The sequence below is a fragment of the Hemitrygon akajei genome, chromosome 4 (assembly GCF_048418815.1).
Source record: "Hemitrygon akajei chromosome 4, sHemAka1.3, whole genome shotgun sequence".
Taxonomy (NCBI): Eukaryota; Metazoa; Chordata; class Chondrichthyes; order Myliobatiformes; family Dasyatidae; genus Hemitrygon; species Hemitrygon akajei.
Genome location: NC_133127.1, coordinates 101518912 through 101544512, shown reverse-complemented (window position 1 = coordinate 101544512; position 25601 = coordinate 101518912). Strand labels below are relative to the sequence as shown.

General features: G+C 43.3%; 1 protein-coding gene across 1 annotated transcript; it reads right to left on the bottom strand.

Moving 5' to 3' along the window:
• Positions 1–23959: 23959 nt before the first annotated feature.
• On the bottom strand, positions 23960–25142 carry drd5a (dopamine receptor D5a). Its single transcript, XM_073041866.1, has one exon. It carries the CDS (start codon positions 25037–25039, stop codon positions 23960–23962), a length of 1080 nt encoding a protein of 359 aa, XP_072897967.1. The 5' UTR covers positions 25040–25142.
• Positions 25143–25601: the final 459 nt, after the last annotated feature.

The window sequence follows — 25601 nt, the reverse complement described above, 5'->3', positions numbered from 1 at the left end:
CTTATTGTATTTACATAGTTTGTTGTCTTTTGCTCATTGGTTGAACGCCCAAGTTGGTGCAGTCTTTCATTGATTTTATTATGGTTATTATTCTATTACGGATTTATTGAGTATGCCTGCAAGAAAATGAATCTCAGGGTTGTATATGGTGACACACGTGCATCTTGATAACAAATTTACTTTTAAATTTGAACTTTAGAGTGAAAAAAGTGCCACCAAACAAGAAGGGACAGAGTTTTAAAAGTGCCTGTATTTCTTTGCACTTTATAGATTGCGAGATTGCAGTCACCCTGAAACCAGCTGTGATAATTTTAGCATCTTACAGGGTGATTGAATCCTGCTTTAATACAGCTGGTGTGGTCCATTATGCAAAGGGCAGCTGAATTAGAGAAAGATTGCATTAGTCGCGTTCCCTTGCACTTTGCACTCTGCTGAACAGATGCTTATTTCTCAAGTGTACACACAGCCCCTTTTGAAAGAAATTCTGTCAGGGAAGTAATGATGACTACATAAACAACCATCTTAGTTTCACGCTGCACTTTGGCACAGAGCCAAGTGTTTTTGTTGCCTAACTCCAAGAATAAAGTCAGACTTCATTATGAACCAGAATCTGTGGTCTACAGCGGTGGAATTCTGCCTGAAGTTAACTCTACTGACAGTAGCTATTGACATTTTGTAGAGTTTGAAGCTGCAAATTAAGCATCTGAATGAGTGTGATGCCATTACAGGTGGTGTACAGCATGAACATGCAGAGTAATTAACAGTGTTCACCAGACAAAATAATGTTGCGTGCTGCAACATTAGAATCTTCAGTTTCACGGGGAGTTGATATGCCCGCAGTTTTATATGTACTGCACATTTTAGCACTGGGACACCTTTCATATTGTTTTGCACACTGGAAGTTTTCAGAACAAGCACTTCATGGATACAAATCTTGGACAGTGCTGAAATGATACCTATGCTGGCACACAGATCCTCAACATCTTTGTTCTGCATTTAGCAGCAGGAAAACCCAGTGATTCACCTGCATAATTAGTATATTTGTGGTATCCGACCAAATGAATGAGAACCTATTCCAGGTTATTAGTAAGGCAGGCCCACAGAGAAACTATTCAGCAACTAACCACAGCCTCCACGAGCTGTGAATGTGCAGATAAGTGTGACTGGACTTAACAAACGCAAACCTAGACCACAAGGACATGAGATCCTGTACAATGGAATCTCCAATAAAATCTTCTCAGCAGTCAGACCAAAGAACTTCCACACACACACTCACTTGAAGTTTGCTTACAGATTGACAATTAATTGACTTAAATCAATTGTGACCTGCACAACAATTCAAGAGTCATTTTTTTCTCTCCAGTCCTGCCGAAAGGTTTCGGCTTGAAACGTTGACTGTACTTTTTTCCATAGATGCTGCCTGCCCTGCTGAGTTCCTCCAGCTTTTTGTCTGTGTTGCTGGGATTTCCAGCATCTGCAGATATTCTCTTGTTTGTGATTCAAGGGTCAAGTCAAGATTCAAGGTTGTTTATTGTCATTCTTCAGTACACGAGTGTAAAGGAGAACAAAATTATTGTTACTCTGGATCCAATGTAGCATAAAAAGAAACACAATAAGCAGAAAAAAACATAATAAATACGAAGTAGTTTCCCTTGTTTCAGTTCCAGTTCCTTGCCATTGCCAGGTATTTAAAATGAATATTAATGAATATTTGCAATAGCACCACAGCATTTTGTGACAGCAATAAACATTTCAGTCATAGATAAAGTCACACAGAAACATGCCCTTTAGCCCATCTAGTCCCTGTCTGAGGAATGTATCAGTGTTATTGGGCAATAAATTGCAGAGTTGCTGTCTAGGTTCAATCCCGACCTCTGGTGCTTTCTGTGTGGAATCTACACATTCTCTTTGTGATTGTGTGGGTTTCCCTGGGTACTCCAGTTTCTTCTCACATTCTCAAGACGTAAGTTAATCGGCCACTCTGTAAAACTCCTGTTGTAGAGTGGGTGGTAGAATTGTTGGATTGTGGGTAGAATAGGGAAAATTAGTGAGTGAACGCGATTGCCCTGTAAACTAACATAGAATTGATTTGACCAATCACAATACGAAAAATTTGTAATGAATTTCCCCATTGTCAGAGGTCACTACTGCAGAGCTGAGTGGATTGTTTACTGCAGTAAAGACCTGGCAGCAGTGCAGACTCACCTCTCCAGGAGCCTCCACATAAAGCGGAAAGGGAACTGAGGTGAATGAGTGAGTCTCTGAGCTATATCAACCTGGTAACATACTGATCTCAGGCATCTTCACTGATACCAGAGAATACTTTGTGATAGGTTCTGTCATAAAATGGCTTCCCCAAACCAGCATTGGACCAAGGATTATATCTCATTCCCAGTCGCTTTACACCTGTGACTGTGTGGCTAAGTACAGCTCTAACAGCATATACAAGTTTGCTGATGACGCCACTGTTGTGGGCTGTGTCAAAGGTGGTGATGAATCAGCATAGAGGAGGGAGACTGAAAACTTGGCTGAGAGGTGTAATAACAACAGCCTCTCACTCAATGTCAATAAGACCAAGAAACTGATTGTTGACATCAGGAGAGGGAAACCAGAGGTCCGTGAGCCAGTAATCATCAGAAAATCAGAGATGGAGAGGGTCAGTAACTTTAAGTTCCTGGGTGTCACTATCTCAGAGGACCTGTGCTGGACCCATCATACAAATATTATTGTGAAGAAAGTATGCCAGCACCTCTGCCTCCTCCAGAGTCTGTGGAGATTCAGAATGTTATTGAAAACTTTGGCAAACTTCTATAGATGTGAGGTGGAAAGTGCGCTGACTGGCTGCATTACGGCCTGGTGTGGGAACACTATGCCTTTGAGCAGAAAGTCCTACAAAAGGTAATGGGTTCGGCCCAGTATATCACAGGTAAAACCCTCACAACCACTGAGCACATCTACATGAAGCGTTGTCGTAGAAAAGCAGCATCCATCGTCAAAGATCCTCACCACCCAGGCTATGCTCTTTTCTCACTGCTGCCATCAGGTAAAAGGTACAGGTGCCTCAGGACTCACACCACCTGGTTGAAGAACATTTACTACCCCTCAATCATCAAGCTCGTGACCAAAAGCTGATACCTACACTCATTTAAGGACTCTGTTATATAGTTATTTCATGCTCTTGTTACTTATTGCTGTTTGTTTATATCTGTATTTTCACAGTTTGCTTATGGTTAACAGTTCCTAATGTTCACAGTTTATTGTTACTGTTTTATAGATTTGCTAAGTATACCCGTAGAAAAATTGTCTTGGGGTTGTATGTGGTGACGTGTATGCACTCTGATAATAAATTTTACTTTGAACTTTGCAGTCCCAGAAGTTGTACAGTGTGGTTTATTAGAGTATTGGGGTTTTTTGTTCACACCTGGAGCTAACATATTACAGCAGCAGAAAGTCATTTCAAACCCACTCCAGTGCAATAAGAGCAGCAGTGGCCCAGTGGCAGTTCCACAGCAACGAATAGCAGTAAAATTTTCATCTACATGCCATCTTTTAGCAATTTCATCTGAATGCAAAACATCAGTACATGTACATAGACATCACCTCCACCTTTCTTGATCTGGTTCCTTTAAAATTGTCTGACGTCCTGTAGAGAATGATCAGAATTTCCTTCAAGTAAACTTTCAGAAGACCAAAGCCCAGAGCACTTGTCTTTGGTCCTAATATCAAACTTTGCTGCCCAGTCACCGATTCCAACCATTACACTGGCACGTGTTTAAAGCTAAGCCAAACTATTCATGATGTTGGTGTTATTTTCAACCCTAAAGATCAGGCCGGCTTTCCACACTATCACCATGATGGTCAATTTTGACATTTGTAACATTGTGGAGCTTTGCCTCAGCTGACTGAAGCCCTCACCTTTTTTTTTAAAGATTTGATGACCAAACACACTTCAGATCACTTTCTTTCTACTCTATGTAAACTTGGTGTCTTCCAAGACCCTGCAGCCAGTGTGCTAACTCATACCATCACCCAGTAGCTGCTGTTTTTACTGATTTACACTGGCTTCTGTTTAAGGACTTCTCCATTCCTGCTTTCAAGTCCTTCCATGGACTTTCCTCTTCTGTAATTTCCTATAAACCTCCCAGATATCTGCTCTCCTCAGATTCTTCCTTAGTCTCTCACCCTTGCCTTAAACCCATTCATCTTTTCTTTTACCTTTAAGACTAACCTCGGTCAACTATTCTAATATCTCTTTGCATTAGTTTTTATTTGATAATACTAAATGTGACATTTTACTGCACTAAAGACATTTTTAATAGAAATTATTGGTGAATCTCAAGGTAGTAGATGATCATATATTTACCAGGTTTGCTGAGGTGGCCAATGTCCATGAATGCAATATGCATCTTTAAACATTACAATCATGCTGCCCTTCTCTGACTTGCCATCAATTCCCAACATCAACACCTACAACATTCACCTGCACAATGGGTACTTTTATGTGCGAATGTTAATTAAATTGTATTTGGCGGCATTCTGCAGGAGCTTAAATTAATTAATGTTTTGCAATATTTTTTTTAAAATAGAGGTTGATGCAGAATGAGAAAACCATAAGATATAGGAGTAGAATTAGGCTATTCAGCCCATCAAGCTTGCTCTACTTGGAGTAAGAAGGCTGTGAGTGAACGGCTGATTTTTCAGAGCAAAGGGAGCTTTTTTTAACTACTCAGGGTAAAAGAGTGGCAAGACTGTGCAGGTGCGTGACGTCAGCCAGTAGAGCGCGGAAGGTTTAAAAAGAAGACACCCTATCCAGCGTCCGAGCGGGCAGCGGAGTGAGTGGCAGCAGAGTGATAGGGCTTTGGCTCTACGGGCTTAGACGGTAACAGGACGAGGCAAGGTAGGTTTACTTGTGTTACTTGCAGAAAGGAGGATGTGTGTGAGGCCAGTTTTCTGTGCTGGGTGTCAGATGCGGGAGGTCCTGGAGTCTCCCAGCCTCCCAGACAGCCATATCTGCACTCGGTGTGTCAAGCTGCAGCTCCTAAGGAACCGAGTTAGGGAACTGGAGATGCAGCTCGATGACCTTCACCTGGTCAGGAGGGCAAGGAGCTAACAGAGAGGAGTTACAGGCAGGTGGTCACACCGGGGCCATGGGAGACAGACAAATGGGTCACAGTCAGGAGGGGGAAGGGGAAGAGTACCCCTGTAGCTGTACTCTGACAATAAGTACTCCTGTTTGAGTACTGTTGGGGGGGGACAGCCTACCTGGGGCAAGCGACAGTGGCCGTGCCCCTGGCACAGAGTCTGGCCCTGTGGCTCAGAAGGGTAGGGAAGGGAAGAGGAAGGCAGCAGTGATAGGGGACTCTATAGTTAGGGGGTCAGACAAGCAATTCTGTAGACAGAGGAAAGAAACTCAGATGGTAGTTTGCCTCCCAGGTGCCAGGGTCCAGATCGCATCCAAGATATCCTGCGGTGGGAGGGAGAACAGCCAGAGGTCATGGTACATATTGGTACCAATGACATAGGTAGGAAAAGGGAAGAGGTCCTGAAAAAAGACTACAGGGAGTTAGGAAGGAAGTTGAGAAGCAGGACTGCAAAGGTAATAATCTCGGGATTACTGCCTGTGCCACGTGACAGTGAGAGTAGGAATAGAAGGAGGTGGAGGATAAATGTGTGGCTGAGGGATTGGAGCAGGGGGCAGGGATTCAGATTTCTGGATCATTGGGACCTCTTTTGGGGCAGGTGTGACCTGTACAAAAAGGACAGGTTGCACTTGAATCCCAGTGGAACCAATATTCTGGCAGGGAGGTTTGCTAAAGCTATTGGAGAGAGTTTAAACTAGAATTGTTGGGAGGTGGGAACTGAAGAGACTGGGGAAGAGGAGGTTGGCTCACAAATAGAGAAAGCCAAAAACTAGCTCTTTTCACACCAGGCACTTCCCAACAGGCTGCTCTACTAGAGCTCTCCCTCCTTTTATTTGCTTGAGCTTTGCCCGCTGCAAGGTCACCTGACCTCGATTGCCCAATCAGCTGTTTTCTGCTGAGTCTGAGCTATTCAAATCTTGATTGCCAATCAACTGCTAATCAACTCTTGATTGCACTATCTAACTGCCAAAACTGCCAGAATCTCTCAAGCCAAAGACTAGCACTTCCCTCGACCAGGCTGCTTCCCGACAGTTATTGCTGATTTTTTCTGAACCTCATTTTCTTGCCTTCTCCCTGTAACTCTTAACCCTCTTATCAATCAAGAACCTTTCAAACTCTGCCTTAAATACGTTCCCTCCACAGTCCTCCATAGCAAAGAATTGCACAGATTCACCACCCTCTGGCTGAAGAAATTCCACCTCAACAGTTCTAAAGGGGCATCCTTTTGTTAAGAGGCTAGTGGATCCTCGACTCTCCTACTAATTGAAACATACTCTCCACATCTGCTCTATCCAGGCTTTCAGTATCTGTACTCACAGTTACCATTGAAAATGCAATAGCACAACAGGTACCACTGCAGACATTACATCAGTCTTCCAGAGAATGAACCCATGATAAGCACTTAAATTCCTGACCATGTCCTTAGATCCTGAGTGAATCAGCTAGCAGGAGTAGTTGCAGACAATTTTAACCTCTCCCTACTGAGATCTGATGTTCCCACCTGCATTATGAAGACCACTATCCAGTGCTAAAGAAAACTAAGGTAAGCTGCCTTAATAACTATTGCAGAGGCTCTGGAATCCGTCAACATGAAGTGCTTCGGGAGGCTGGTCATGGGACACATAAACTCCAGCCTCCCAGCCAACTGCAGTTCACCTGCCACTAAAACTGGTCCATAGCAGATGCCATATCCTTGGCTCCGCACTCATCACTGAAACATGTGAACAGGAAAGAACCCTACATTATCGACTGAGCTCTGCATTCAGTGTTATAATTCCAAGCAAATTCAACTCCAAAATCATAAACCTGGGACTCAGCACCTTCCCCTGCAACTGGGTCCTTGAGTTCCTGACCAACAAACCCCAGTAAGAAAAGAAAGGCAGGAGCACACCCCCACCATAATCATCCTCAGCACTGGTCCTCATATATGTGCATCCTTAGCACCCTATTGCAGTCCCTGTACACTCACAACTGTGTTACCAGATTCTGCTCTGAAGCCATCCACATTTGCAGATGACACCACTGCAGTCGGTTGAATGACAAATAATAATGAGCTGGAGTACAGGAGGGAGATAGACAGCTTAGTGATATGGTGTCATGACAACAGCCTTTCTCTCAGTTTCAGCAGAACAATAGAGCTGGTTATTGATGGCAGGAAGGAGGGGACAATGCACATGTTCCTGTTTATATCCTCAGTACTGAAGTTGAGAGGGTGGAAAGATTCAGGTTCATAACATCGCCAATAGCCTGTCATAAAACATAAGACATCAGAGCAGAATTAGGCCATTCAGCCCAACAAGTTTGCACCGCCATTCCATTTATTATCCCTCTCAACCCCTTTTTTTCCTGCCTTGTTTCATATCTTTTGACACCCTGAACCTATCAATTCTGTTTTAAATATACTCAATGACTTGGCCTCCACAGCCATCTGTGGCAATGAATTTCACAGATTAACTACCCTCTGACTGAAGAAATTCCTTCTTATCTCTGTTCTGAATGGATGTCCTCTATTCGTAGTCTGTGCCTTCTGGCCCTAGACTCACCCACGAGAGGACAGACAGACAGACAGACAGACAGACTTTATTGATCCCGGGGGAAATTGTGTTTCGTTACAGCCGCACCAACCAAGAATAGTATAGAAATATAGCAATATAAAACCATAAATAATTAAATAATAATAAGTAAATAATGCCAAGTGGAAATTAGTCCAGGACCAGCCTATTAGCTCAGGGTGTCTGACACTCCGAGGGAGGAGTTGTAAAGTTTGATGGCCACAAGCAGGAATGACTTCCTATGACGCTCAGTGTTACATCTCGGTGGAATGAGTCTCTGGCTGAAGGTACTCCTGTGCCTAACCAGTACATTATGGAGTGGATGGGAGACATTGTCCAAGATGGCATGCAACTTGGACAGCATTCTCTTTTCAGACACCACCGTCAGAGAGTCCAGTTCCACCCCAACAATATCACTGGCCTTACGAATGAGTTTGTTGATTCTGTGGGTGTCTGCTACCCTCAGTCTGCTGCCCCAGCACACAACAGCAATCATGATAGCACTGGCCACCACAGACTCGTAGAACATCCTCAGCATCGTCCGGCAGATGTTAAAGGACCTCAATCTCCTCAGGAAGTAGAGACGGCTCTGACCCTTCTTGTAGACAGCCTCAGTGTTCTTTGACCAGTACAGTTTATTGTCAATTCGTATCCCCAGGTATTTGTAATCCTCCACCATGTCCACGCTGACCCCTTGGATGGAAACATTCTCTTCACATCCAATATTCAATATTCAATACGTTTGACGAGATTTCCCCCCCCCCCCCCACCAGAATCCAGTGAGTACAGGCCCAGAGCCATCAAAAACTCCTCCTATGTTAACCCTTTCATTAGCAGAATCATTCTCGTGAATTTCCTCTGGACCCTCTCCAATGCCAGCATTTCTTTTACATATAAGGGGCCCAAAACTACTCAAAATGCTCCGTGTGATCTGACCAATGCCTTACAAAGCCTCAGCATTACATCCTTGCACTTATATTGTAGTCCTCTCAAAATGAATGCTAATATTGCAGTTACGTCCTCAACCTGCAAGATAACCCCTATGGAATCCTGCACAAGAACTCTCAAGTCCCTTTGCACAGTTTGAATTTTCTTCCCATTTAGAAGAGAGTCTATGACTTTATTGCTTCTGCATGACCATAAACTTCCCAACACTCTCTTTGCCCATTCTCCCAATCTGTCCAAGTCCTTCCACAGACTCCCTGCTTCCCCCTGTCTTTGTATCATCTGCAAACCTGGTTACAAAGCCATCAAATCTGTCATCCAGATCATTGGTGTATAAAGTGAAAATAAGTGGTTCCAATAATGACCCCTGTGGAACACCACGTCACCGGCAGCTAACCAGAGGAGACCCCTTTTATTCTGACTCTTTGCCTCCTGCCAATCAGGCAATCTTCAATCCATGCTAGTATTCTCCTTGTAATTACTAAGTGATCACCTACTACGATAAGGATGGAACCTTGACCCCACAAACTACCTTATTTGGCCTTACTGTCTGCCTGCTCTACACTTCCTCTATAGCTTTCACACTTCATTCTGCATCCTGTTACTGTGTACTGATTTGATTGGTATGTACAGTGTGCAAGACAATCTTTTCACTTTACCTCAGTTCTTGTGACAATGATAAATCAACTTAATAAAGCAATTTATTTGATATGTTTCAATAAGATCTCCCCTCAACCTTCTGAACACCACTGACTACAGGCCCAGAGCCATCAAATTCCTCATACTGTATTTAAGCCGTTCACTTCCAAGAACATTAATGTGAATCCTCTCGTCCCCCTCCTGGCCAACACACTTTTCTTAGATATTGGGTGCAAAATAGCTTACAGTATTCCAAATGTGGTTTGAACAATGCCTCTCAGCAGTACATACTTGCTTTTATATTTGAATATTCTCAAAATGAATGCAAGCACCACAGGTGGAGGAAAAGGAAATGTGTGACTACACAGAGTAACTGGTCAACCTTTCTATCTACATCTCCTCAAGGTGGAAAATTGGTGGAAGGAATAACAGAAAATTAGACTGTTTGTTGACCCCAGTTGTAATTACCATTCCTACCCACTTGTTGGCTAGAAAGAACAACAGTCTACAAATCAGTGAATTCAAATGAATCAGGGACAGTGGAAGCAGACAGACAGCCTAATTGCTTTTGTTCTTGCTGCGTACTTGGGGATGGAGGCAGCCATTTTGTGAATCCTTCTGTTCTCCATTTTGTGAGCTTGACATGCTTGTCTAGATCAACATTTTAAAGAAGACACAAGGATAATTCAGGTAATCTGCTGGACTGGAGATCATCTCCAAATAAGAAGTTATTTGTGAGGCGTTCTTTTATTGGATTTAATATGCATGTTTATGAATGTTAGGGCTGGTGCTTGCCTGGAGTGATTCAAGCTCATTGCTGAACAAAGAGCCATAAATTATCAACTGTCACTTGATGGGAAGAGGGCAATAAATAGATGCTGGTTTGGAGCAGAGCCAATAACAAGGTATTAAAGGATAGACACATGGCCTGTGGCCAATGACACTGGAATGCAATATTTGAATTGATAAGGAATTGATATAAAAGTGGACACTTCGTGTGTGCTGGTAGCGGTAACTTCGAAGAATAACCATTGCAGATACATGCGTAAGCAACCCTGCGTGAAACACATGGTGAGTGAATCGGGACAATGAAGAACACCTGGCCAGTGTAAACTCCCTTGTCCAGGTAATACCTTTGCTATTCTTTGACTATTCAGAAGAGTCAGGGATACTTAGCGGGTATGCACACAAGGTATTTAGTGTATGAATTCACGTACCTGTCACTTTAAACAATAAAGGTACTTGGCAGTAAAATATAGATTTCTCCATGACTCACTAATCACTGTTATAAGAGGTATTTTTTTCACAACACACTCATGAAGCAAACTAAAATTGTCTAATAAAATGCTTAATATCAACCAAGATATATAGATTAGTTTAATTATTGTACTTTAATCCATGATGTAAGCAGTTAGAATAAAATAGGCATTTTGGTAGGATTTTTTTTAAAAAAATTGTGATAAAATTTAAGTGACTCTAATTGTCAGACTCCAAAGCAATGATAAGATTGCTACCTTACATGATTTCAACAAAATCACTATCACCCATTTGAAACTTGCATTGCTTCTATTACTGAAACAAAGCTCACAACCTCATCACAGTAGCACATACTTGGAACATAGAACATGGAAAACCTACAGCACAATATAGGCCCTTTGGCCCACTTCTACAACAATTCTTATGTGGATGGGTGCCTTAGAGAGTTCAACATAATGCTTGGTGGATTCTGTGGATTAGAAGGGAACACAGGCACCATTAAAATGAAAGGCTTTCAAAAGCAAGGTCAGAAGTATATTCAAAGTGGTGTAGCTAGTGGAGTCACTACCTCACAGTGCAAGACACCCTAGTTCAGTCCTGACCTTTAGTGCTGTAAGGGTGGCTTTCTCCCTGAGACTGTGGGTTTTCTTGAACATTTAACATTGTGTGGGTTGTTAAGTTAATTAGCCTCTGTAAATTACCTGTAGAGTGTAGGTAAGTGGTAGAATCTGGGGGAGTTGATGGAAATGTGCAGATCAAAACTGAGATTTTGTAGGTTAAGTGTAAAGAGGTTGTAAATTTCCATTTACTGTATTCATAAAACAACACATAAACAGGCCTTTTGGCCCATCTAGTCCTTGATGAACTATATCTACCCTTGAACACAAGTCAGCCCCAGCCTCTATGTAGCCCAATCCCTCATCCCCCATAAATACATTTTCAGGAAGCCCTTGTGCCCATGTCAGTTGAATGCAGTGTTAGTGTTGAACATCTAATCTCATCACATTACTGGAATACAAAGGCCAAGGCTGACATGGAAGCCAAAGGCCAAGTCTACTAGAAGCCAGCCTTTGCTTCACTTGCAGAAACAGCTGAGTGATTCAGGATTATAGAAACATAGAAAACCTACAGCACTATACAGGCCCTTCAGCCCACAAAGCTGTGCTGAACATGTCCTTACCTTTAGAAATTACCTAGGGTTACCCATAGCCCTCTATTTTTCTGAGCTCCATGTACCTATCCAGGAGTCCCTATCGTATCCGCCTCCACCACCACCGGCAGCCCATTCCACGCATTCACCACCCTCTGCAAAAAACTTACCCCTGACATCTCCTCTGTACCTATTTCCAAGCACCTTAAAACTGTGCCCTCTCATGCTAGCCATTACAGCCCTGGGAAAAAGCCTCTGACTATAATGAGGTGCCTCGTGTTTGTGAGTTGTGGAAACTAAAATCCCAAAGGACCTTGTGTTGCATTTTTCATAGGCAACTGAGCTCACAACCAGAACAGTACACATGATTTCTGTGGTTTAATCTGATCAAATTGCTATTCCTCTTACATTCTCATCTTCTAATGTTCCAAGGAATAACAAGAATTATCTTATAATTTCGTACATTCATACAGATTCTTCCTGGGGAAGATTTCATTATTATCAGGGAGCTTCCCACTATCTATTACCTCCATCACCAAGAGGGAGTGCACTCCCTGTTAAAATGCTGCTCGTTACGTAGCAATTGCGGTGTGGATGGAGAGCTCGAGATTTGAAGCAGCATTCACAATCATTACATTTCCATTCTGTTTGCTTTAAGTGCGCACTCTGACCCAGTGGGCCTGTTCCTTGTTTGAATGCAACAATTAAGTTGGCAGTCTGGGCAGGTGACTGGCGATACTCTGCAAGTTACTACCAGTGCGTTGTTTAGGTGACATGCACTGCTGCCAGAGTAGTGAGGGAATCAGTGTCCAGGGCCATGGATAACCAAACAGCTGCTTTTTCTGGATCCTAAATGAAAGTACAGGGGGAACGTTTGAGGTAATTTTGTTACACAGAGCGTGGTGGGAGTGTGAAATGCCCTCCTAGGGGTGGTGGTAGATACAGATAAGGTCATTTAAGCAATTCTCAGATAGAAGAATGAGGGGTTATGTGGGAGGGATGGGATAGATTGATCTGAGGGTAGTTTAAAAGGTCAGCACATCACAGCGGGTCTAAGGACCTGTCCTGTGCTGTATTTTTCTATGTTCTAAAGGTTGTTGAGTGCAGTTTGGAATGGCACTTGTGTAGGAATGTAAAAAGCATTCCATCAAGTCTGGATGTGATTTGATGGAATGTCAGCGTTTGAATTCAGTTCTTGAAACTTGATGGTGAAAAACTTTAAGATTTCAAAACCTGAATCACTATTCACAAGATGCCTGTTTTGGCAGCCAATGGTACTATACTTGACTACTGCAGTTAAGTTTAGATCAGTGGTATATCCCCATTATGTGGATAATCAGGACTTGCTGATGACAATGTCAATCAGTATTGTGAGAGATGTTTGAAGGTTATTATCACTTGTGGCATCTGTGTTATGTGTCACCTAACAATTTAAGCACATGTGTCCTGTGGCTCACCGGCTGCAACTACTTCATTATCTGTGAAGCTGAAGATGGAACAGATTGCAGTGCAATATTCACTGGGCACCCCATGTGTGATCCTTTAATGAAAAGAAGATCATTTCTAAAGCAGCTGAAGATTATTCTACCTCATGCACTGCTCCAATGAACACCTACAGTTATATCCTGGGGCTGAGCTGACAGTCTCTAACAACTGTCACCTTCTATTATGTGAAATTTAATTCAAACTAGTGAAATAGTTCTCCTGAATTCCCACTGACTTCAGATTTACCGGGATGACTTGATGTCATCCTTGGTCAAATGTCACTGTCACCTCAGCTCTTTGGTCCACATTTTGAATAAGGTTGATGGCCATGAGGTCCTGACAAAACCTAAACTAGGCATTTGTGAGCAGGTTAAAGAAATTCCACCTGATAGCACTGACGATGAAATCTTCCAACACTTTGTTGATGACTGACAGAAGGATAATTGATTGGGTTAAATCTGTCCCTCTTCCTGTGAGGAAGACCAAGGACATTTTCTGTTTTCTCAACGAGATATTGGCCTTGTGGCTATGTTATAATAGCTTGGCTAGAGGACAGCTATTTATAGGACACAGCTTCAGCAGCTTATATAGACTTTATTTTGTACTCTGGATTGGAAAAGACCACAGAACAATAGTGCAATGGGTACATAAGGCCCGTCTTCTTTCTCGTTTGTGAATGAGGAGATTCTTCACTTGTTATCCACCTCCAGTCATGACTGAGTAATGCAAGATTTATGAGATTAGAGGTCTATGTGATACTGTTTCAGTTTTCAGTTCAAGTGTTCTGTATTACATGGCGATCTTCTGTCAGGTTAAAATTCTTTTACCATCCCTGCCTTAACCCTTTTCCTCTGCACCCATGTCTTCCTGACTCCATAATCATCACCCTGACACACCCAGCTTCACTGTAACATTCCTTCAATAATATCAACCCCACTCCCAGCTCACCCTGTCACCCATTCACCAGATCATTGAATGTGGGCTCCATTGCTTTCCTGATCCAAATTATTCTCACTCACACCCCGCTGACTCACTCCCCCAACATCCTCCTCTCTGAAACACATTACTGAGCCTTCCCTCTTTGGGTTGCACACACATTTACACTTCTCTGCTGTCATGCTGGGATTCAACCTCATTCTTCAGCTCATTAGTGCCAGCCACTCTATTATTATTCCAGTAACATAACCACTCTGGAACGCCAGTGCAGTAACATTATCACTCTGCTACTGTTCCATTCACTGCACCGAACATTTTAGTATCTCAGTTCCCAGACATTAAAATAAAAATCTGGTTATAATGATTTCTTATGAGATAATAGCAGGAAGACTTAGAACCTGTAAGTCCTCAATATTATCTAATGTTGAATCTCATCCCTTACCTGTCAATTGATGAATGAACTTCATCTAGAAGCTCCAATTACAGACCCGCCCAAGCACCAAATGTTTCTTCAGTAGCTCATGCACCAAGTGCTGGAAGAATATAGAACACAGCACGGGAGCAGAGCATTCAGACCATCATGTCTGTAACATTTTTGACTTCATTTGTCACGTGTACATTGAAACATACAGTGAAATGCTTTGTTTGCATCAACACTGTCCAAGGATATGCTGAGACAGCCTGTGTTAATCACTATGCTTCCAGTGCCAACATAGCAAGCCCACAACTTACCAACCCTAACACATTCATCTTTTCAGGAATGTGAGAGGACCATATGACCACAAGCAAATTAGGCCATTCAGCCCATTGAGTCCACTCTGTCATTTCATCATTGCTGATCCCAGATCTCATTCAACCCAATATACCTGCCACCCACTATATCCCTTGATGTCCCGACCACTCTGGAATCTATCAACTTCTGCTTCCCACGGACTCGGCCTCCACCGCAGTCTGTGGCAGAGCAGTCCACAGATTCACCACTGTCTGGCTAAAATAATTCCTCCTTACTTCTGTTCTAAACGGTTGCCCCTCAACTTTGAGGCTGTGCCTTGTAGATCTGTAACCTCACCAGACAAAACATCCTCTCCACATCCACTCTATCTAGTGCTTTCAACATTCAGGAGGTTTCAAATCAGATCCCCACACATTCTTCTAAATTCCAGTGAATACAGACCCAAAGTTGCCAAATGCTCCTCATATGTTAACCCCTTCTTCCCAGAATCATCCTTGGAAACCTCCTCTGGACTCTCTCCAATGACAATACATCCTTTCTGCAATAAGGGGTCCATAATTGTTGACAATACACCAAGTGCGGCCTGATTTGTGTCCTATAAAGCTTCAGTTTTAATATTCTGTTCCCCTTGAAATAAATGCCAACATTACATTTACCTTCTTTACCACAGACTCAACCTGTGAATTAATCTTCTGGGAGTCATGCATGTGGACTCCTTAGTCCCTCTGCACCTCTGATGTTTGAACCTTCTCCCCATTTAGATAATAGTTTGCACTACTGTTCCTTTCAGCAAAATGCATTATCATACATTTCCCAATATTGTATTCCATCTGCCACCTTTTTGCCCATTCTTCCAATTTGTCAAAGTCCTGCTGCAATCGCATTGCTTCCTCAGCACTACCTACCCTTCCACCTATCTTGGTATCATTCGCAAACTTTGCCACAAAGCCATCAATTCTGCTACCTAAACCATTGACAAACAATGTGAAAAGTAGCAGTCCCAATACTGACGCCTGAGGAACACCACTAGTCACTGGCAGCCAACCAGAAAAGGCCCCCTTTATTCCCACTCACTGCTTCCTGCCTGTCAGCCATTCCTCTATCCATGCCAGTATCTTTCCTGTAATGCCATAGGATTTTATCTTGTTAAGCAGCCTCATGTGAGGCACCTTATCAAATGCCTCCTGAAAATCCAAGTAAGTGACATCAACTGCCTCTCCTGATTGTTACTTCTGCAAAGAATTCAAACAGATTTGTCAGGCAAGATTTCCCTTTACAAAACCATGACTTTGACTTATTTTATCATTAGTCTCCAAGTTCCCAAAACCTCATCCTTAATAATGGACTCCAACACTTTCCCAACCACTGAGAATAGGCTAACTGGCTATAATTTCCTTTCTTTTGCCTTCCTCCCTTCCTAAGAAGTGGAGTGACATTTGCAATCTTCCAGTCCTCCAGGACCATGCCAGAATCAAGTGAATCTTTAAAAATCATGACCAATGCATCCGCTATCTCTTCAGCAACCACTTTCAATTCTCTGGAATGTAGTCCATCTGGCCTAGGTGACTTACCCATCTTAAGATCTTTGAGTTTGCCTAGCAACTTTTCCTTTGTAATAGCAATGGCACTCACCCCTGCTCCCTGACAGTCACAGACCTCTGGCACACTAGTGTCTTTCACAGTAAAGACTGAAGCAAAGTACCTATTAGGTTCATCTGCCATTTCTTTGTCCCCCATTGCTACCTCACCAACATTAATTTACAGTGTTCCAATATCAACTCTCACCTCTCTTTTACTATTTATATAACTGAAAAAACTTTTAGTATCCTGTTTTATATTATCAACTAGTTTGCCTTCATATTTTATCTTTTCCCTTCTTAAAGCTTTGTCAGTTGCCTTTTGTTGGATTTTAAGAACTTCCCAATCATCCAACTTCCCACTCACTTTTGATACCTTATATGCCCTTTCCTTGACTTTTACGTAGTCCTTAACTTCACTTGTCACCCATGGTTGCCCATCCCTGCCATTTTAGTACCTCTTCTATGGGACTTATTTATCCTGCACCTTGTGAACTATTCCCAGAAACTTCAGTCATCTCTGTTCTGCCATTGTCCCTGCCAGTATCCTCTCCAATCCACCTGGGCAAGCTCCTCTCTCATGTCTCTGTAATTCCCTTTATTCCATTGCGATACTGATACATGTGACTTATACTTCTCCCTTCCAAACTGCAGTATGAATTCAATTATATTATGATCACTGTCTCCATAGGGCTTCCTTTACATTAAGCTCCCTAATAAGATTTGGATTATTACACAACGCCTAATCTAAGATAGCCTTTCCCAAAGTAGGCTCAGGTACAAGCTGCTCTAAAAAGCCATTTTACTGTAGGCATTCAACAAATTGTGGCCTGACACCAACCTGATTTTCCCAAGCCCCTTGCATATTTAAATCTTCCATTACAATAGTGTCATTACCCTTATTACATGCTTTTTCCAGCTCCCTTTGCAATCTCAGCCCCACATCTTGGCTACTATTTGGAGGTCTATATATGATTCCTGTAATGGTTTTTTTTACCCTTGCAGTTTCTTAACTCCCCCCACAAAGATTCGACATTCTCTGACCCTAGGTCACCTCTTTCTAAAGGTGTAATTCTGAGGAAACTGGAGCACCTGGAGGTAACCCATGTAGTCACAATTAGACCATGCAAACTCCATACAGACAGTGGAAGGAATTGAATCCCAGTCTGTGATTGCTGGCACAAACAAGCATTGTGGTAAATGCTACATTACTGTTCTGTCCCTAACTACTGTACCATGATGTCAGTCCACCCTGGGCTCGTTTCCAGGGAAGGTAGGACCGGTACGGAAGGAGCAGCTTTCACCTGAAATAGAAGGGAAATAATATCCCAGCAGGGAGGCTTGCATGGGGATGGGAGAGTTTAAACCAGAGTTCCAATGGGATGGGAACCAGAGTGCCAGAACAGGTACTGGAGAAGTTGTTAAAATGATGTTAAGACCTCAATCAAAGCTGGGGAGCAAAAGGCTGAGCATGGTGTGAATAATGTCCTGAGCTGCAAATATTTCAATACAGGAAGTATTGTACAAGAGGCAGATCAACACCTGGAATTATGATATTGTAGGCATTAGTGAGAATTGATTGCAGGAGGGGCAGGTCTGGCAGCTCAACCTTCCATGGTTCCATAGTTTTAGGTGCAACAGAGTGGAAGAGATTAAAAGAGGAAAGGTGGCATTACTAGTCAAGGAAAATATCACGGCAGTGTTCAGTCAGGACAGACTGGAGAACTCATCTACTGAGGATTTATGGCTGGAACTGAGGAAAAAGAAAGGTATAACCATATTAATAGGGCTATATTACAGGCCACTCATGGGATTTAGAGGAACAAATCTATAGAGAGATTGCAGACTGTTACAAGAAACACAAGGTTGTTATATTAGGTGATTTTAACTTTCCACACATGGACTAGGACTCCCATATTGTAAAAGAACTAGATGCGACAGAGTTTGTCAAATGTGTTCAGGAAAGTTTTGTTAATGAGTCCATAGAAGTCCCAACGAGAGAGTATGCGATACTTGATCTGCTACTGGGGAATGAGACAGGGCAGGTGACAGAAGTTTGTGTATGGGAACTCTTTGCATCTAGTGATCTAGTTTCAAAGTAACTATGGAAAAAGATAAGTCTGGTCCACGGGTTGAAATTCTTAGTGGGAGAAAGGCCAATGTTCATAGCATCAGAAAGGATCTGGCAAGTGTGGATTGGGACAGGCTGTTCTCTGGCAAAGGTGTACTTGGTAAGTGGGAGGCAATCAAAAATGAAATTTTGAGAGTACAAAGCTTGTTATATGTCTGTCAGAATAAAACATAAAGATAATGGATTTAGGGAGTTTTGATTTTCGAGAGATATTGAGGCTCTTGTTAAGAAGAAAAGGAGGTGCATGGCAGGTACAGGCAGGTAGGAACAAATGGGGTGCTTATAGAGTATAAAAAATGCAAGATAACAGTTAAAAAAAAGGAAGGCTAAAAGAAGGCATAAGGTTGTCCTAGCAGAAAAGGCGAAGGAGAATCCTAAGGGATTCTACGGATATGTTAAGAGCAAACAGATTGCTAGGGACAAAATTGGTCATCCATGCTCTAGCTGAAAGAGATGTGGGAGATTGTAAATGAATTTTTTGCATTTGTAATTGTGAGGTAAAGCAGTATCAACTTCAAGGACCTTAGGAGGATTGCAGAGGAGGAGGTGTTTGCTCTCTTGAGGCAAATTCAGGTAGATAAATCCCCATGCTCTGACAAGGTGTTCCCTTAGACTCTGTGGGAAGCAAGTGAAGAAATTGCAAAACCTCTTGACTTTCAAACTCAATGTCTCGACTAATAAAAGCAAACGTTCCATAAGCCTCCTTAACCACCTTAACAACCTGTGTAGCCACTTTCAAGGAGCCATGAACTTGGATCCCAAGATCTCTCTGCTCAGCAGCACTGTTAAGATCTCTCTGCTTAGCAGTGTTCTGTCTCCTAGCAATCGCCATACCAAGGCGCAATACCTCATATTTATCTGGGTTAAACTCCATCTGCCATTTCTCTGCCCAAATCTACACCTGATCTATATCATGCTGTATTCTTTGCCAGTCTTCTACACTATCCATAACTCCACCAGTCTTGGTATCATCCACAAATTTAATAATCCCATGTGCTTTTTAGCTTTTTAACTTTGTAGTTCTGTGCTGTACCATTCAATGTTCTATCATTTAAAAGTCCAAATCTTATTTCTGTTGGAACATTTTGGGTGTGGTTCTCATTTCAAAATCATTTTCGACCACCGATACCTCCTTAAAAGCCTTATCCAGATGACGTGATTGCAAACACATCCTCAGCTTGTTGGGCTTAACCACCCTCAACATGCTTAAGGCCCCAGGTCAACCATCATGAAGATTTCTGTCTCCATTAGTCCTTCAGTGTCCTTGTAACAGCTCCTGAGTGATGTCTGGACAAGATAGTTTCCTGTGGCTTTCCAATTTCTTCAAACCTGTAATTTATTTAGCACTTGTTATTTGAGTATTACTCTAGAGCAAACCCACACTCATTACTCACCCACACACATCTCCCTCTGGCTCCCCTACCCCTCTCCTCCCTCTCATTTTTCAGGTTAAAATTCATTTATTTATCACCTGTACACTCAAACACAGAGAAATGCGCCATTTGCTTTAACAACCAGCACTACCTAAGGTGTAAAAACACAAAATGCTGGCAGAACTCAGCAGGCCAGACAGCATCTATGGGAGGTTTTGGCCTGAAACGTCATCACTACCTCCTCCCGTAGATGCTGTCTGGCCTGCTGAGTTCTACCAGCATTTTGTGTTTTTATTTATTTTCAGCATCTGCAGATTCACTTGTACTACCTAAGGTGTGCTGGGAGCAGTCCATGAGTGTTACCGCGTATTCTGGTGCCAAAATAGCACGTCCACAATGTTTTGCAGTACACAAGCAATAACAGCAACATAACAACAGCAATAAAATGAATTAACAACAGGAAAAGAAGCCCCTTTCCTCTCTCCCACCCAAATACACAGAACATATTAGGAAATTGAGTACGGGAGTTGAGACGTTACATTGCAGATATGTAAGCTGCACGTGGAGCACTGTGTACTGTTTTCCATCACCCTGTAATAGAAAGGATGTGGTTAAACTGGAAAGAGTACAGAAAAATATTTATGAGGATGATGCCAGCACATGCAGGCCTGGGAAAGGTTGGCTAGGTTAGGTCTTCATTCCTTAGCAGATAGGAAATTGAGGGTCAACTTTAAAGAAATATTTAAGATTATGAGAGACATAAATAAGGTGTCTTTTCCCCAGGATATCAGAATACTAACCTATGGGGTGTAGATTTATGATGAGTGGAAAAAGAGACCTGAGAACCAACTTCATCAGACAGTGGGTGGTGAGTTTATGGAGTGAGCTGCCAGAGGAAGTGGTTGAGGCAGGTACAATAGTATAATTTAAGAAGCAGATGGTATAGAGTGGAGAGGGTTGTTTGGGGTGGGGTCTCCTGGTCAGTTTGTTTCTGGGCTTACCCAAGCTAGCCATTCACGTGTTCAAGCAGTGGGCAGTTGATGACTCTGCCTGAGCCAACTGCCTGCCCCCTTTAGGGGTTATATCCACTGCCAAGTATCCTTGGAGAAGGAGTATGGGGTATCGATGGGCAAACTGGGGAATTTCCAGGAACACTGGCACCTCAGGGACTCAAGTGTGTTGTAGATAGTAATAATCATATTTTAATATGAAACTAAGTAGTTTATAAGGTCCTGATTATTGTATAGTGTTTTGATTGAATATACAATATTGAATATACAATATTGAATACACTTTTGTAAAAGAAAAGCAGTTGGATACAGGACATTGGGGCCAACTGAATGGGCTCCATGGTTAATTATGTACATGATTAATGCAGCTCAAAAAAAGTGAGAGAATGAGAGAGAAAGAGAGAGATGTAATAAAAGAAATCAACATTTTAAATTTGAATTTGATTATCTTAATTAATTTTCTCTCTAGGAAAGAAATATTACTTTCTCTCTCTCTCTCTCTTAAACTTAAAATGTTGATTTCTTTTAAGGCAAATCAAACTTAGAAACAAAAAGGTACATAGATTCTGGGATGAGGCAATTGAGGACTGCACACAATTATGATAATAACTGTCCATCGAATGAATATAAGTTTAAAAAGAAAATTCTTTTACATTCTAAACAATTTTGTGGGGTGGGGGTAGCAAGATGGTGTGGGGGGGGGGGAAGAAGGAGCAGGGGCTGCTGGTGGTATTTGCAAACACTCCTCACAAAAGCTACATGACAAAATAACAGGGGGGGAAACTATGGTACAGATGGTACTTTAGTTATTAATGTGTAAAGAAAGTACAGAGCTGGTGATCACCAGCAACTGATCACATAGTTGATCAAGTGCTCATTGAGGATAAAGACCAAAGTTATGAACATTGGTACTTCTGTGCTTGCAGCAGCTGGAGGCAGGCAAGCTGGCATCAGTCAACATGAGAAGGTATGATAATCTCATTCAGATATCCTGTGAAATCCTCGTCCACAGTGATCATCAGCTCAGTTGAATGGTGAAAGTAAAATGGGTTGGATGATTTGAACACAAAATGGTAAATTGTAATAGTGGTGGGAGTATTGTGTAATGTACACCCTCAGTGAAGTCATTTGGTTAAGGAATCAAAATTATCTGTTGTGCTGTAAATCACGGTCAACATTCTGCAAAAAGGTGGGAAAGACTCCATTCTACAGTGAATAAGTACTGGATTGCCCATTTACCTGTTGCAGCCTTTATTTATTCTTCTTTATACATTTAGTCTTTCCCCCTTACCCCTTTTTCTATGTCCACCTTTATGTGTCTGTACTTGTCAAAGATATTTACAAACAGTTGACACCTGTGAACTATCAAGAAAACATCAGAAAGAACATTCAAGGAAACTTGTTCCACAGCTCAACCCACGAAGTCCCCATGCTGCCACTGGGAATGTAGAAGGGGTGAGCACAAGGTACAGGCTGAATCAGGAACTAAAGGAAAGCAGCAGAATAAGCAATTCAACCCCTCGAGTCTGTTCTTCCATCCAACAAAGGTTGACTCATCTATAACTCAGCAACAGTATCTTGTCCTCTACGTATGCCCCTTGACTCCCTTGATGGATGGAAATGTATCAATCTTTGATCTGGAAGTGAATGATCCTGCAATTCCCTCCAGTTTAGAGAATCCCAAGTGAAGAAATGATCCTTGCTTTAGTCCTAATTGTCTGGCATTTCTCAGTCTCCACCCAGCTAATATGATTTATGTATCGCGTGTTCCAGATATCACCTGGATCCCCATTCTCATCCACACTCCCCAGCTTTCACTCTTCCTGCCCAAAGTTTACCTTGTTACCTGTTGTGCTTAGTTTCTGTTCTCTCTTGGTTTGAGGACCCTCATGGCTTGTTATTTTGCAGTCTATTATTAAAGTTATCATGCACTGATAAATCGTGTCTGCTGCACTGCTTCTCCTGGAAATATGGAGGAGGCTTGACCCAAAAGCAGAGCATCAGAGACAATTTATCCGTGAATGATTTCTTTAATAAGAGACTGCAAAATAACAAGCCATGAGAGAAAACAGACACTAAACACAACAGGCAACAAGGCAAGCTTTAGGCAGGGAGAGTGAAGCCCAGGAGCAACTGGTTCAAAGACTGAACAAGGACTACGGAGGAGAACAGGGGGTTAAATAGGTGATAACTCTGGAATCAGTGGTAGGCGAGTCCTATTAGCTGGGAGCTGCCTGCATGTGGAGGCTGACACTAAGAGGCTTACCAATGTTTTGAGGCCATGGCCTCTGGTTCTAGACTCCTTAGCTAAGTAAAACATCTTCACCATACTTAACCAGTTGAGCCACTGTTGTTTGTCCCAACGAGATCACATCTCATTCCTCACAGGCAGGACACGCAGGTGTACAGACTCAGCCGCAGAGATTGGGTTGAACCTGCTCCACTGTCACTGTGAAGCAGCAGTTCTAACATCTGGTGAACAGAGGCCAACCTTACTGACCATCTGGTCATGCGATGGACTCTGCATCCCAGGAACCGGTCTGGTGACACACCCTCTGTAGTCACTATATCACTCTTGGGTAGGGAGTCACTTTCATTCATCAGTATATATGTTAAATTTGGAATAAGTGGCTCTTTATTGGATTAAAATTGTGAACTGATTTCAATTAAAAATGTTCTCACAAGGTGATGCATCATCTTAACAATATTAAAAGGTATCTGCATTTACTGAGACGGTTAATCCGTTGGAGACCAATCCCAGAGTTGTAAGGGACGTTGGTAATTGGTGGAACTACCACCGATTGGTTAAACCCACTTTATGTTTTTATTTCCTCTCGGCATGAGAGAGTTATCATTTGTTCAGGTTTCCCGCTGCTGTTTTTATTTCCATTCCCCCACAAGTTAACATCCACCAATGACTGGAACCTGATCATTAAAGAGCCCACACTGGAGATGAGCTGACCCGTCCTGGAATGGCACTATATTTTGGGAGAGCTGGATGGACAGAGGTACCTGGTCGCCTCGATATTATCAGTGCAAACCATTCGAGGTAAAAGGCGTGATTTTATCTAAAGACAAGTCTGCATTTCCCTCCACTTCGGAAACGGAATCCGTGGCTAACTCATTGGTGGCCAAGATCTGGGACACCCTGTCAAAGATCTGGTTGTCTTCCATGCAGTCCATTACATTGGGAATCATGGTGACATAGGCCGTAACCATCTCCTTGTGGAAGGCCGTGTCCTGGTTGTAGGACACAAGCTGGTTGCTAATGTTCACCGTCTGCACTTGGTTGTTGGAGCAGAAGTCTCGGCAACCCAGCAGGCTGGAGAAAGCTTTGCGGAACTCGGCGTTGAAAGCGTAGACAACCGGGTTGAGGGCGGAGTTGGTCCAGCCGAACCACACGAAGATGTCAAAGGTGGTTTCGCTGACACACGGTAGCCCGGGAGCGGCGGACGGGGAGCGCCGGTCGCAGAAAGGGGCCATACAGTTCAGGATGAAAAAAGGCATCCAACAGCAAACAAAGACCCCCATGATGATGGAGAGCGTCTTCAAGACTTTGGTCTCTTTCCTGAAGGAACTCTTCAGCGCGCCGGGATGCTGCACCGGCTGCCGAGCCTGCCGCTCATCCCGGCAGCAGTTCCGGGCACGTTCGGCCGCTCTCTCCAGCGAGGCGATGCGCCGGATTTGGAGCTGAGCGATCCTGTAGATCCGCGTGTAAGTGACCAGCATGACGGTCACGGGGATGTAGAAGCTGACCAGGGAAGAGGAGATCGCGTAGGTCCTGTTGAGACTGGAGTCGCAGCTTTCGGTGCTGTTGGGCGCTGCCGACTGCTCGGCTGGGCTGCTGTGCCAGTGGAATTGCACGGGCAGGAAGGAGATGAGCAGCGACAGCGCCCATGTCACGGCGATCATCACCAGGGCAGCCCTGTGAGTCATTCTGCGCTGGTAAAGGAACGGGCTGGAGATTGCCCAGTACCTGTCCACGCTGATCACACACAGGTTCAGGATGGACGCTGTCGAGCACATGATGTCCGAAGCCACCCAGACATCGCAGAATCTGCTCCCGAACGGCCAGTAAGTGACGACTTCTGTCACCGCTTTCCAGGGCATCACCAGCACGGCCACCAGCAGGTCGGAGAGCGCTAGCGAAACTATGAAGATATTGGTGACCTTCGTGCGGAGGTGTCGAAAGCGGACCACGGCGGCACACACCAGCGCATTGCCGAACAGGGTAAACAGGATCAACAGCGTGAGCAGGATCCCCGTGAGGACGCGAGCCGGCAGCTCACTCCTGGCAGTTACCGCTTCATTGAGGGTCCTGTTCGACGCCATCCCGGCTGCTACACCCGCCCGCCCATACCTGATGGTGCCAGATCGGTCGTTCAGAAGGATTCTGGAGTTTGGCTGCAGAGAGCCTGCACCCGCATCTCACCGGTGGTCAGTCACACTAGGCAGGGGCTGCGTTTGCCTTCATTCTTCAAAGAGCTCCGTTAAAATCTTGTCCTCCTGTTCAGCCGGACTGGTTTCAGTCTCCACCCACGCAAACACAGGTTGTCCCATCTCACCAACGGCCTACCTGTCATTCCCGTGGAGGCAAATAAAACATCGGAGATCACTCGTTTTACAATGTCCCTCGAGAGATGTTCTTCCTGAGACCCCGCGTCTCGGAAAA